General features: G+C 42.7%; 1 protein-coding gene across 3 annotated transcripts in view; it reads right to left on the bottom strand.

Annotated features, from left to right (window-relative positions):
* LOC106606028 (focal adhesion kinase 1) overlaps positions 1-14,292 on the bottom strand; it is a 136,673-nt gene that overhangs the window by 115,057 nt on the left and 7,324 nt on the right. For 2 of the 3 annotated variants that reach the window (XM_082959895.1, XM_082959892.1), the window contains exon 2: positions 2,679-2,708. The exons of the other annotated variant lie outside the window; for it this stretch is intronic. Coding sequence is in view for 1 of the 2 variants with exons in the window: in XM_082959892.1 (XP_082816018.1) it covers positions 2,679-2,708 (30 nt within the window). In the remaining variant the exon portion in view is untranslated. The remainder of the gene's footprint in view (positions 1-2,678; positions 2,709-14,292) is intronic. 3 annotated transcript variants of the gene reach the window in all.

Here is a 14,292-nt window from a genome sequence, read left to right as displayed (position 1 = left end):
GCCTTCTGTCTATAGTACATCCTTTCAAAGAGGAGTATTTTTCCACACGCACACAGTATAAATTGAATACGCATGATCAATTCCTCTCAAGGGGTGCTACATCAATTCCTCATTTTCAGCGAGCTCATTAACACACTTTAAGGCTTCATCCAAAAAGGCACCCTAGTCACCTTTAGAGTACACAACTTTAGATCAGGGCCCATGGGGCCCTGTAGGGCTCTGGTCAAAAGTAGTGCACTATATAGGGAATTTGGGACATAGTGTGAGACCAACAAAATGTTTTAATTGCTGCAATTACCATGACAAATATTCAAGATGTCCGTAAAACTAAAGAAGAAGAAATAACAATATTAATTGTGGCTGTGAATCACCCCGACATGAAAACAACAAACCTAATCAAGAGACAACTCTCACTCTACTCATTACACACATCACAGACAGGCAGTTCTATGGTCCCTTTAAACATTCAGAAGTGAGTGTGTGTGTGTGTGTGTGTGTGTGTGTGTGTGTGTGTTTTGCACCATGTTTTTCTGGGCCTGTAGCTGAAACAAAGAGAGAGAGTAGATTGCACCTGCTCATTATGTAACCTAGCACTGATTTATCACAGTCAGCTCTAGCCTAGCTCTCCACAAACTAAAGCCTTCCACTAAATCACACTAACCTCCAAGCAACGCTGCAGCATTGCTTTCTTCAAGCGGAATACAGATGTTTCATGCCTGTGTGTCTGTCTACCTCAAATCAGACACAGAACCAGGGACACCATCCATTCACATAAGAGACCAAAACAGTTCACTACATAACAAGGTGATAAAAACCAAATCAGAGAGAATATGAGACATCTAAACCCTGGTGAAAGTGTTGGTATGTACTGTATAAGGGGCTTAACTGATGCAGGATGGTTCATACTCTGTTTACTCCACACCCCATTCAAGAGGACATCAGTCTGTCAGATGATACCGGCTTTTGGTGCCGTTATCCAGTCTTGGCCAGGCTACGATTCTCCAATACTGCTGACTGACTATGGATCAACACAACCAATCAGCTGGATGTTATTTAACTGTACACAACCAACCACTTAACCTGTCTGTCCTTACAGCCAGCTCCGTCCTAACTCTGTGAGTACAGAGAGAATTTAGAGATGTTTCCACTGATAGTCTGTCGCAATACACTCCCACAGGGAACATGGCTGCCTCAGAGCCCTAGATATCAGGTTAGAAACCCCATTATGTCTAAAATAATGGGCTCCAGCTCCACACATACACACAGTGCCTTCAGAAAGTATTCATACCCCTTGACTTATTCAACATTTTGTTTTGTCGCAGCCTGAATTCAAAATGGATTGAATGTTTTTTTTTCTCACCCATCTACACACAATACTCCATAATGACAAAGTGAAAACCCTATTCACACCCTTGAGTCAATACATACTAGAATCACCTTTGGCAGCGATTACAGCTGTGAGTCTTCCTGGGTAATTCTCTAAGAGCTTTGCACACCTGGATTGTACAATATTTACACATTACACATTAAACATATTTACACTTTTTAAAATTCTTCAAGCTCTGTCAAGTTGGTTGTTGATCATCACTGGACCAGGCTGGTCACAAGAAAGAGCCTTCGATTTGGGACATGTGAAAAGGTACTGAGGATGTGGATATATGCCTTTGTTGGAGCAACATAAATAAATAAATAACAATAAAAAATAACACAATGGCACAATGAACTCACGAGGCTCTGAGCCAGAGCACACTGCTTAGACCCTGCGCCACGGCAGTTCACAATTCTCTTGCAAGCAGGGAGAGTACTCAGTGATACTGAATGAAAACAGCACATTTCTGTTTTAACCCTGTAAACACGCAAAATTAACGCTGTAACCACGCCGAATTAACCCTGTAAACACGCAGAATGAATGGGTAAAAAATGTACGTTCATCCAATTGCGGCAAAACTATGAGAACAGGCTGTGCTAGCCAGCCATGTTGAGGTCTTGCCATAGATTTTCAAGCCAATTTAAGTCAAAACTGTAAGTCTGGTGAGAAATGAAATAGCTATCAAACTGGAAGAGATTTTCATTCCTTCATTCCTTTGCAGAGATGTTTACTGCAACTAATATTTATCTGATATTTTCCAATAGATCATTTTCTCCAGTACATGGTGTTCAAACAATTAAATATTGATGAAGAATCAGAGAGAAATGCTGATTGCAGGAGATGAAGAGAGCCCCATCATGCCTTTAGCTTCAGCCATGGGCCTCCTCCAGGAAGCTAACAGAGTCACATAGCTGTATGTACTGTATAGGGAACAATATGTGGAATACAATCTGGCTGCACTCATCTAGAGCAAGTCTAGGTGCAGTTTGTCCTTTTTCTATAATAACTACACACACTCAACCAGCGCTTCACACATAGCACTATTAACTTTAAATGACAGAATCTTTACTGCCAGGGAAAAATACACATAGCACTATTAACTTTAAATGACAGAATCTTTACTGCCTGGGCAAAATACACGTAGCACTATTAACTTTAAATGACAGAATCTTTACTGCCAGGGAAAAATACACATAGCACTATTAACTTTAAATGACAGAATCTTTACTGCCAGGGAAAAATACACGTAGCACTATTAACTTTAAATGACAGAATCTTTACTGCCAGGGCAAAATCCCCCGGTACATACCAGCGTAGTATGATGATATCCTGGAAATATCTGCAAGGGAAACAGAGAGAGGGAGAAGTATGTTAGGATGGCATTGAATGGCATTACTCAGGGTATTTACATGAGCTGACTGTGATCCATTGAAAGCTACACACCAATGGAGGCTAGCCAGTAGCCAGTAGCCAGTAGCCAGCAGCACCTGTGCAGATACAGCCCCCTAGAGGTCATCTGTTCAGCACAGCCCAGAGGCTGTTAGACTGCACTGCCAAAGGCACTGGGGTCTTGGCCTGCTTGCACAGAACCTTTGCTGTTTCAGGAGATGTAACAATGACTGTCATCATTATACATTGATGGTACTGGACATTTCTTAAAGGCTAGCATGATGGTAGCAGGCTGGTGACTGTCATTAATTGATTTGGAGAGATGGTGGTGAAAGTGGTAGAAAGGAAGAAACAAGGAGGATTAATCCTGGATGGAACGCACCCAATCTTGACACAGGGAGGAGGATGTGCTTCTGATGACTTTACAATTGATTAGCCCTAATTTAATAAGCATTAAGCAGTCTAGGCTATTTTCTCCACACACAGTGTTTTGGATTCAGCACAGTGCTCCCTGTCTGCCTGCCTGCAGTCAGTCACCACCTAACCTTGTCCTCCAGTGGAGATCACGTCTACGTCCCAATTGACAACATATTCCCTACATAGTGCACTTCCTCTCAACAGAGCCCAATGGGCCCAAGTCAAAAGTAGAGCACTAAAAAGGGGAATAGGGTGGCCTTTGGCACTCAGATGACATCCTCCTGCAGTCAATAAAGTCCGAGGCACGTTCAGACGGACAGCAGATGATGGCAGGACTTTAATAAAACCCTCTAGACAGACAGACAGACAGACAGACAGACAGACAGACAGACAGACAGACAGACAGACAGACAGACAGACAGACAGACAGACAGACAGACAGACAGACAGACAGACAGACAGACAGACAGACAGACAGACAGACAGACAGACAGACAGACAGACAGACAGACAGACAGACAGACAGAAGGTTGGTGGCCCCTTAATTTTATTTTTTTACATTTCTTATTTCACCTTTATTTAACCAGGTAGGCAAGTTGAAAACAAGTTCTCATTTACAACTGCGACCTGGCCAAGATAAAGCAAAGCAGTGTGACACAGACAACAACACAGAGTTACACATGGAGTAAACAATAAACAAGCCAATAACACAATAAACAAGTCAATGACACAGTATGAAAAAAAGAAAGTCTACATACAGTGTGTGCAAAAGACATGAGGAGGTAGGCAATAAATCGGCCATAGGAGCGAATAATTACAATTTAGCAGATTAACACTGGAGTGATAAATGAGCATATGATGATGTGCAAATAGAAATACTGGTGTGCAAAAGAGCAGAAAAGTAAATGAAATAAAAACAGTATGGGGATGAGGTAGGTAGATTGGGTGGGCAATTTACAGATGGACTGTGTACAGCAGCAGCGATTGGTTAGCAGCTCAGGTAGCTGATGTTTAAAGTTGGTGAGGGAAATAAAAGTCTCCAACTTCAGTGATTTTTGCAATTCGTTCCAGTCACTGGCAGCAGAGAACTGGAAGGAAAGGCGGCCAAATGAGGTGTTGGCTTTGGGGATGATCAGTGAGATATACCTGCTGGAACGTGTGCTACGGGTGGGTGTTGTTATTGTGACCAGTGAACTGAGATAAGGCAGAGCTTTACCTAGCATAGACTTATAGATGACCTGGAGCCAGTGGGTCTAGCGACGAATATGTAGCGAGGGCCAGCCGACTAGAGCATACAGGTCGCAGTGGTGGGTGGTATAAGGTGATTTGGTAACAAAACGGATGGCACTGTGATAGACTGCATCCAGTTTGCTGAGTAGTGTAATGGAAGCTATTTTGTAGATGACATCGCCGAAGTTGAGAATCGGTAGGATAGTCAGTTTTACTAGGGTAAGTTTGGCGGCGTGAGTGAAGGAGGCTTTGTTGCGAAATAGAAATCCGATTCTAGATTTGATTTTGGATTGGAGATGTTTAATATGAGTCTGGAAGGAGAGTTTACAGTCTAACCAGACACCTAGGTATTTATAGTTGTCCACATATTCTAGGTCGGAACCGTCCAGGGTGGTGATGCTAGCCGGACGGGCAGGTGCGGGCAGCGAACGGTTGAAAAGCATGCATTTGGTTTTACTAGCATTTAAGAGCAGTTGGAGGCCACGGAAGGAGTGTTGTATGGCATTGAAGCTCATTTGGAGGTTTGTTAGCACAGTGTCCAAGGAAGGGACAGAAGTATACAGAATGGTGTCGTCTGCATAGAGGTGGATCAGGGAATCGCCCGCAGCAAGAGCGACATCATTGATATATACAGAGAAAAGAGTCGGTCCGAGAATTGAACCCTGTGGTAGCCCCATAGAGACTGCCAGAGGTCCGGACAACATGCCCTCCGATTTGACACATTGAACTCTGTCTGCAAAGTAGTTGGTGAACCAGGCGAGGCAGTCATTAGAAAAACCAAGATTATTGAGTCTGCCGATAAGAATACAGTGATTGACAGAGTCAAAAGCCTTGGCCAGGTCGATGAAGACGGCTGCACAGTACTGTCTTTTATCGATGGCGGTTATGATATCATTTAGTACCTTAAGCGTGGCTGAGGTGCACCCGTGTCCGGCTCGGAAACCGGATTGCACAGCGGAGAAGGTACGGTGAGATTCGAAATGGTCAGTGATCTGTTTATTAACTTGGCTTTCGAAGACTTTAGATAGGCAGGGCAGGATGGAAATAGGTCTGTAACAGTTTGGATCTAGGGTGTCACCCCCTTTGAAGAGGGGGATGACCGCGGCAGCTTTCCAATCTTTAGGGATCTCAGACGATATGAAAGAGAGGTTGAACAGGCTGGTAATAGGGGGTTGCAACTGGCGGCGGATAGTTTAGAAAGAGAGGGTCCAGATTGTCTAGCCCAGCTGATTTGTACGGGTCCAGGGTTTGCAGCTCTTTCAGAACATCTGCTATCTGGATTTGGGTGAAGGAGAAGCTGGGGAGGCTTGGGCGGAGCTGTTGACCGGGGTTGGAGTAACCAGGAGGAAAGCATGGCCAGCCGTTGAGAAATGCTTATTGAAATGTTCAATTATCATGGATTTATCGGTGGTGACCGTGTTACCTAGCCTCAGTGCAGTGGGCAGCTGGGAGGAGGTGCTCTTGTTCTCCATGGACTTTACAGTGTCCCAAAACCTTTTGGAGTTAGAGCTACAGGATGCAAATTTCTGCTTGAAAAAGCTAGCCTTTGCTTTCCTGACTGACTGCGTGTATTGGTTCCTGACTTCCCTGAACAGTTGCATATCGCGGTGACTTTGATGCTATTGCAGTCCGCCACAGGATGTTTTTGTGCTGGTCAAGGGCAGTCAGGTCTGGAGTGAACCAAGGGCTATATCTGTTCTTAATTCTGCATTTTTTGAACGGGGCATGCTTATCTAAGATGGTGAGGAAATTACTTTTAAAGAATGACCAGGCATCCTCAACTGACGGGATGAGGTCAATATCCTTCCAGGATACTCGGGCCAGGTCGATTAGAAAGGCCTGCTCGCAGAAGTGTTTTAGGGAGTGTTTGACAGTGATGAGGGGTGGTCTTTTGACCGCGGACCCATAGCGGATACAGGCAATGAGGCAGTGATCGCTGAGATCCTGATTGAAAACAGCGGAGGTGTATTTGGAGGGCAAGTTGGTCAGGATAATGTCTATGAGAGTGCCCATGTTTACGGATTTAGGGTTGTAGCTGGTGGGTTCTTTGATGATTTGTGTGAGATTGAGGGCATCTAGCTTAGATTGTAGGACTGCCGGGGTGTTAAGCATATCCCAGTTTAGGTCACCTAACAGAACGAACTCTGAGGCTAGATGGGGGGCGATCAATTCACAAATGGTGTTCAGGGCACAGCTGGGAGCGGAGGGGGGTCGATAGCAGGCGGCAACAGTGAGAGACTTATTTCTGGAGAGATTAATTTTTAAAATTAGAAGTTCGAACTGTTTGGGTATAGACCTGGAAAGTATGACAGAACTTTGCAGGCTATCTCTGCAGTAGATTGCAACTCCTCCCCCTCTGGCAGTTCTATCTTGATGGAAAAAGTTGTAGTTGGGTATGGAAATCTCAGAATTTTTGGTGGCCTTCCTAAGCCAGGATTCAGACACGGCAAGGACATCAGGGTTGGGGAGGACAGGCTCGTGGTAATGGCTGGAGAGGAGAGGAATGAGTGGTATGGTATCAAATACATCAAACATATGGTTTCCATGTGTTTGATGCCATTCCATTTGCTCGGTTCTGCCCATTATTATGAGCCGTCCTCCCATCAACAGCCTCCACTGACCGACATGCAGACAGAGAGAAAGACAGAAAGACAAACAGACAGGCAGACAGAGGTCCTGCTATCAGTGAGGAGCCAGGAGCAGCTAAGCTCATCAGTTAATCATAATGCTCATTATTCCTGACTAAACCTGTCTCAGCAGAAAGCACAGTGGAGGAGATGATAGAGAGATGATCTGAGAGAACAGCATTGAATGAATAAGGGATTCGTGATGTAAGACTTCAGAAGGAAATAAGTCAATTCAGGGGTTTTAAAAAAAGGCAACGAAAATGTTTTAATGTTAAGCGCCAGGACTTCAAATGATATGGACGTAGTCATGACCTAGGAAACTAAGCCATAAACTGAGAGAAGTTAGCAATTCTGTGGTACAGTGATTGTATATTCCTCCTCACTGATCAAAATAAATGGTTCTACCAATTCCTCTTTTAATATTGATGTGACTATGAAATGCCACTGTTTTGTTTGCACTAGAGAATGAATGGTCAATAAAAGTTTGCTTTAGACGTGTTCATATGAATATGACGGCGGCTAGTCAACAGAGGCTACGTCCCAAATGACACCCTATTCCCTACATAGTGCACTACTTCTGTGCCCTGGTTAAAAGTAGTGCTGGGGAGAAGAAAAATCGATACAGTTACATATCGGAATATTATTTTTGACACTATATCATATCGTATCATTTTCACAATATCGTAATATTTATTCTTGCGCTGGATGGCTGTACCTGCACCAAAATCCAGTATTTTTCCTTCATTTAATATATATATTTTTTACCTTTATTTAACTAGGCAAGTCAGTTAAGAACAAATTCTTACTTACAATGACGGCCTACCAGGGAACAGTGGGTTAACTGCCTTATTCAGAGGGAGAACGACAGATTTTTACCTTGTTAGCTCGGGGATTCGATCCAGCAACCTTTCATAGCTTGTTCTCAATCTTATTTTTAAATAGGAAGCCAATTGTCTTTCAGCAGTTTTATTTCCTTGTTTTGTCATGGCTCTATCTTGTCCCACTGTAGCAGACATATGGTTAGCTTATACACTAACATCCCACACACTGGAGGCTCACAGGCGCTGCAACATTTCCTTCAGCAGACAGACTCTACCCTTGCTCCATCCAATCATTGCATTTTACAAATTTACTGACCTGGATAATCCAATAACTACTTTGTCTTTGAGTCAGACTTTTCCTTCAAATTCGGGGTGTAGCCATGGGCTCCCCCTTTTCCCCCAACTATGCAATCCTGTATGTGGGACAATTTGAGGAAGCACACCTTTACAAAACAGAGACACACCCCCTACTTTATAAAATCCTCCTATGGAAGAGATACAAAGATGATGTCTTTGTGCTCTGGGAAGGAAGTCAGCAGGAACTAAATGAATTCCAAACTTTACAAAACGAGATCTCTGAATACCTAAAATTCACCATGCAGACTGATGAGAGAAAAATAAAAACTACCTGGACTTATGGATCATCAAAGAGAATGATGCATTACACACAAAGCCCACAGACCGCAACACCTTGCTATGTGTGGATAGTATGCATCCTCTTCCGCTCAAGAATGGTCTACCATATAGCCAGTTATGCAGAGTTAAACCAATCTGTGGCCATCAGACAGATTTTGACAGCAATGCTAAATAAAATGACAGAAATTCAAAATGCGAGGCTACAAGGACAAAACTCTTGATGCTGCAATGATGAAAATCTCTCCAAAACCAAGAGAGGTTCTTTTAGGTAGTTGTAGAATTTAATGGCTCTTTTCTGGATTTTGATAATTAGCGGGTATCAGCCTAATTCTGCTTTGCATACATTATTTGGTATTTTGCGTTGTACACGGAGGATATTTTTGCAGAATTCTATATGCAGAGTCTCAATTTGGTGTTTGTCCCATTTTGTGAATTCTTGGTTGATGAGCGGACCCCAAACCTCACAACCATAAAGGGCAATGGGTTCTATAACTGAATCAAATATTTTTAGCCAGATCCTAACTGGTATGTCGAATTTTATGTTCCTTTTGATGGCATAGAAGTCCCTTCTTGCCTTGTCTCTCAGATCGTTCACAGTTTTGTGGAAGTTACCTGTGGCGCTGATGTTTAGGCCGAGGGATGTATAGTTGTGTGTGTGCTCTAGGGCAGGTATTCCCAAACCCCAGGGGTACTCGCAATGCCGTCGGGGGTACGCCAAATAAAAATGTGATTCACATTTATTTATTTTTTATTCACATTCTTTTCTTTCTTCACATTTTCAAACAGTACATTTTTATTTTCCAACGGGTCTATACATTTGGGTGAGGTTTTTTCTCGCCTAAGTAGCCTCGTTTCATTGACAATAATAAAATTAAACCATCTAGTGTTCAGCGAAATAACAACACAATGTCGAATACAGGTAGCCTAGTCAAATAATTAACATCCAATCACATTAACTGTTATTCTCTCGCGGGAATTCCACTAACGGTCCGTATGTAGCCAAATGTAGCTGCTACTCATGTTGGTATCTGTACTGATGGCGCAAAAGCCATGACAGGGAGACATAGTTGTAACGCGCGTGAAAGCAGTTGCTTCCGACGCCACTTGGGTACACTGCAGCATCCACCGAGAGGCTCTTGCTGCCAAGGGAATGCCTGACAGCTTGAAAGACGTTTTTGGGCACTACAGTGAAAATGGTTAACTTTGTTAAAGAAAGGCCCCTGAACTCTCGTTTATTTTCTGCACTTAGCAATGATACGGGCAGTGACCATGTAACGCTTTTACAACATACAAAAGTGAGCTGGTTATCAAGGGGAAAAGTATTGGTCACATTTTTTAAATTGAGAGAAGAGCTTAAAGTTTTCTTTACTGACTATAATTTTCACTTGTCTGACCGCTTGCATGAGTTTCACACATGACTGGCCTATCTGGGTGATGTTTTTCTTGTCTGAATGATCTGAATCTAGGATTACAGGGACTCTCCGCAACTATATTCAATGTGTGGGACAAAATTGAGGCTATGATTAAGAAGTTGGAGCTCTTCTCTGCATTAACAAGGACAACACACACGTCTTTCCATCGTATGATTGTTTGTGTGCAAATGAACTCAAGCTTACGGACAATGTCAAATGTGATATAGCGAAGCACCTGAGTGAGTTGGGTGTGCAATTACGCAGGTACTTTCCTAAAACGGACCACACAAAAAACTGGATTCATTATCCTTTTCATGCCCTGCCTCCAGTCCACTTACTGATATCTGAACAAGAGAGCCTCATTGAAATTGCAACAAGCGGTTCTGTGAAAATTTAATTTAATCAGAAGCCACTGCCAGATTTCTGGATTGGGCTGCGCTCAGAGTATCCTGAGTATCCAAATCGCGCTGTTAAGACACTGATGCCCTTTGCAACCACGTACCTATGTGAGAGTGGATTCTCAGCCCTCACTAGCATGAAAACTAAATACAGGCACAGACTGTGTGGAAAATGATTTAAGACTGAGACTTTCTCCAATACAACCCAACATTGCAGAGGTATGTGCATCCATTCAAGCACACCCTTCTCATTAACCTGTGGTGAGTTATTCACAATTTTCAATGAACAAATCAGGTTTTATTTGTAAGATGGTTAAATAAAGAGCAAAATGATTGATGATTATTATATTATTATTTGTGCCCTGGTCCTATAAGAGCTCTTTGTCACTTCCCACGAGCCGGGTTGTGACAAAAACTCACACTCATTCTTATGTTTAATAAATGTATTGTATAGTGTGTGTGTGTGGCAGGCTTACAATGATGGTAAAAAACAACATTTGAGAGTGTGCTGACCCTGGTGCTAGAGGGGGTACGCAGCTGGAGGTTGAATGTTTGAAGTGGTACGGGACTGTAAAAAGTTTGGGAACCACTGCTCTAGGGCAACGGTGTCTAGATGGAATTTGTATTCGTGGTCCTGGGAACTGGACCTTTTCTCTCTCATCACCCCTCAAGCTGCCTGCAGGATGGTGTTAAAGTGAATGGTGTAGAGAGGAGGGAACCAACAGGTCAGACTCCAAACACAGCACCCTAGTGTGTGTGTGTGTGTGTGTGTGTGTGTGTGTGTGTGTGTGTGTGTGTGTGTGTGTGTGTGTGTGTGGGGAAGACAAACACAGCACCCTAGTGTGTGTGTGGGTAAGACAAACACAGCCTTTTAAACAGAGGGAGTCAACTGTCATTACTGACTGATACAACACTCCTCCTGATTCCCCTAGAGCAGACTGGATTGACATACTGCAGCAGACCTGGCTGACTGACTACAACACTCCTCCTGATTCCCCTAGAGCAGACTGGATTGACATACTGCAGCAGACCTGGCTGACTGACTACAACACTCCTCCTGATTCCCCTAGAGCAGACTGGATTGGCATACTGCAGCAGACCTGGCTGACTGACTACAACACTCCTCCTGATTCCCCTAGAGCAGACTGGATTGACATACTGCAGCAGACCTGGCTGACTGACTACAACACTCCTCCTGATTCCCCTAGAGCAGACTGGATTGACATACTGCAGCAGACCTGGCTGACTGACTACAACACTCCTCCTGATTCCCCTAGAGCAGACTGGATTGACATACTGCAGCAGACCTAGCTTGTTTGATTGATCTGGGTGATTGTTTAGTGGTGATGTGTACTGGACTTACTGAGACAGCAGCTTGCAAACGGATTACTGTATATGTGTGTGTGTGTGTGTGTGTGTGTGTGTGTGTGTGTGTGTGTGTGTGTGTGTGTGTGTGTGTGTGTGTGTGTGTGTGTGTGTGTGTGTGTGTGTGTGTGTGTGTGTGTGTGTGTGTGTGTGTGGATAGGCCTATAGGACTTTTCATGGCCTACGTCTGACTCAGCACAATGCTAGGGTTCTGTCACACCATTCATTTCCTCACCTAGACAACACTGATCCTGCCAAGGAGAGGCACAGGGGAGGAGATGGTCACCAATCACAATTGTTTCCACGTCATTTCAACGAAAAACTTAAATGTGATGATGTTGAATCAACGTGGGAAACTGAATGGATTTGCAAAAAGACATCAACGTAAGGGAATTTAGTCTTTTTTTACCTGTCATCAACGTAAGGGAATTTAGTATTTTTTTACCTGTCATCAACGTAAGGGAATTTAGTCTTTTTTTACCTGTCATCAACGTAAGGGAATTTAGTCTTTTTTTACCTAACTGTTAAATCCAATGACAGTGTGACTTTTTTGGTTGATTTCACATTAGCTGACAACTCAACCTAATGTAAATGAAAACAAGGTCAATCGTTCTAGATTGGTAATTATTTAACAGGTGCTCTAGCAGAGTAATCCTATTGGCCTGGGACCAGTTCTTTTTTTTAACTGATCTATCTGTATGTTGGCTATCGGATAGGACTCAATTAATAGAAATAGAATGAATAGAACGGGAGTCTCCATTCAAGTCAATGATTCGTCCGCTCTATTCATTATATTTCTATGCATTTAATCCTATCCGACAGGCCAAATCCAGATAGATATTTATTTTTTGAACTGGGCCCTGAAGATTAGCTGTATAAACTACAGTGATGTGAAAAATACACTCAATCTCCTCCAGCCTCTGACTGTCAGACATGACTACAGTAAGAGATCTAGATCCTGTCAAGCAGAACATCACTTCAGCATTCTCTGAACAGAATGGTCATGACTACAGTAAGAGATCTAGATCCTGTCAAGCAGAACATCACTTCAGCATTCTCTGAACAGAATGGTCATGACTACAGTGAGAGATCTAGATCCTGTCAAGCAGAACATCACTTCAGCATTCTCTGAACATAATGGTCATGACTACAGTAAGAGATCTAGATCCTGTCAAGCAGAACATCACTTCAGCATTCTCTGAACAGAATGGTCATGACTACAGTAAGAGATCTAGATCCTGTCAAGCAGAACATCACTTCAGCATTCTCTGAACAGAATGGTCATGACTACAGTAAGAGATCTAGATCCTGTCAAGCAGAATATCACTTCAGCATTCTCTGAACAGAATGGTCATGACTACAGTAAGAGATCTAGATCCTGTCAAGCAGAATATCACTTCAGCATTCTCTGAACATAATGGTCATGACTACAGTAAGAGATCTAGATCCTGTCAAGCAGAATATCACTTCAGCATTCTCTGAACAGAATGGTCATGACTACAGTAAGAGATCTAGATCCTGTCAAGCAGAACATCACTTCAGCATTCTCTGAACAGAATGGTCACATAGAAATGTATAGCTTAGAACAGACATGATTATCAGTCAGGTAGAATTGGCAATCATGTTAGCTTTATTCAATATATTTCTATCTACCAGTTTCAGAAATATTTGAGTCTCACTGAATAACACACACTAGTTGTTTGCATTCTATCAATTAACAGGAAATTAAAAATAAGAAATTCAAGAAGAGAGATGACAGCAGCCACCTTGATGATCAGTTCAACCTCAGGTTATTTTCCTGGGAGAAAATTAAAAAGGCAATTGAGTCAGTGTTCTTGCAATTTACATAATTTCTGTTGCTAATCACATAATCAAATTTGTCTCTGGCAACATATCGGTTTAGGATGTGTTCGCTATAACAAGCCATCTTCAATGCAGGCCCAATCTCAACACTGTTTTTCTAATGTATTTCTGTCATGGATTATGGTAGCTAGTTCTAGTTCCCACAGAGATCATGGAGCACTGGGCAAAAACTGGTTGAATAAACGTTATTTCCACCTCATTCCAACCCAATAATTCATTGTGATGTTGAATCATTATGTGGAAAACTGATTGAATTTGAAGTCATCAATAAAAGGCAATTTCTTCTTTTTACACCCAACTTAGAACCAATGGCATGGTAACATTTTCTGTTGATTTCACACGTTAGTTAACAACTCAACCAAATCTGTGCCCAGTGGGTGTGTGCTGCTGTTCAACAAAAATAACTTGGGTGCGGTATGCAACACATACTAAAAGGAGTAAGAAAGCATTGTAACAAAAGGTATGGGTTCAGAGGAATTGAGTTGGGTCATTTGGTCTTCACATCCCTGTAGTGACTTGATAAGAGCTGGGTGTGACAGTATGCTGTGGTCTCAGCACTGAATTCCTGGGAGGCCAGAGCTTCCTCATTTGTCAAATTGTGTAAAAGCTCCAGACTTCGGTTAACCCATTGGTATCATCTAATTTTTTAAAGATGTTTCGAGAGACCATCTCAAACAAAAGACCAACTCACACAGAGAGGAGAGAGAGAGAGAGAGAGAGACGTTCATTATTCAAGTCTAAGGTGTGTTGTAGACTTGTGAGAGC

Source organism: Salmo salar, chromosome 02, assembly GCF_965601325.2.
Source record: "Salmo salar chromosome 02, fSalSal1, whole genome shotgun sequence".
NCBI classification, from domain to species: Eukaryota; Metazoa; Chordata; class Actinopteri; order Salmoniformes; family Salmonidae; genus Salmo; species Salmo salar.
This window is presented reverse-complemented; position numbering and strand designations above follow the sequence as displayed.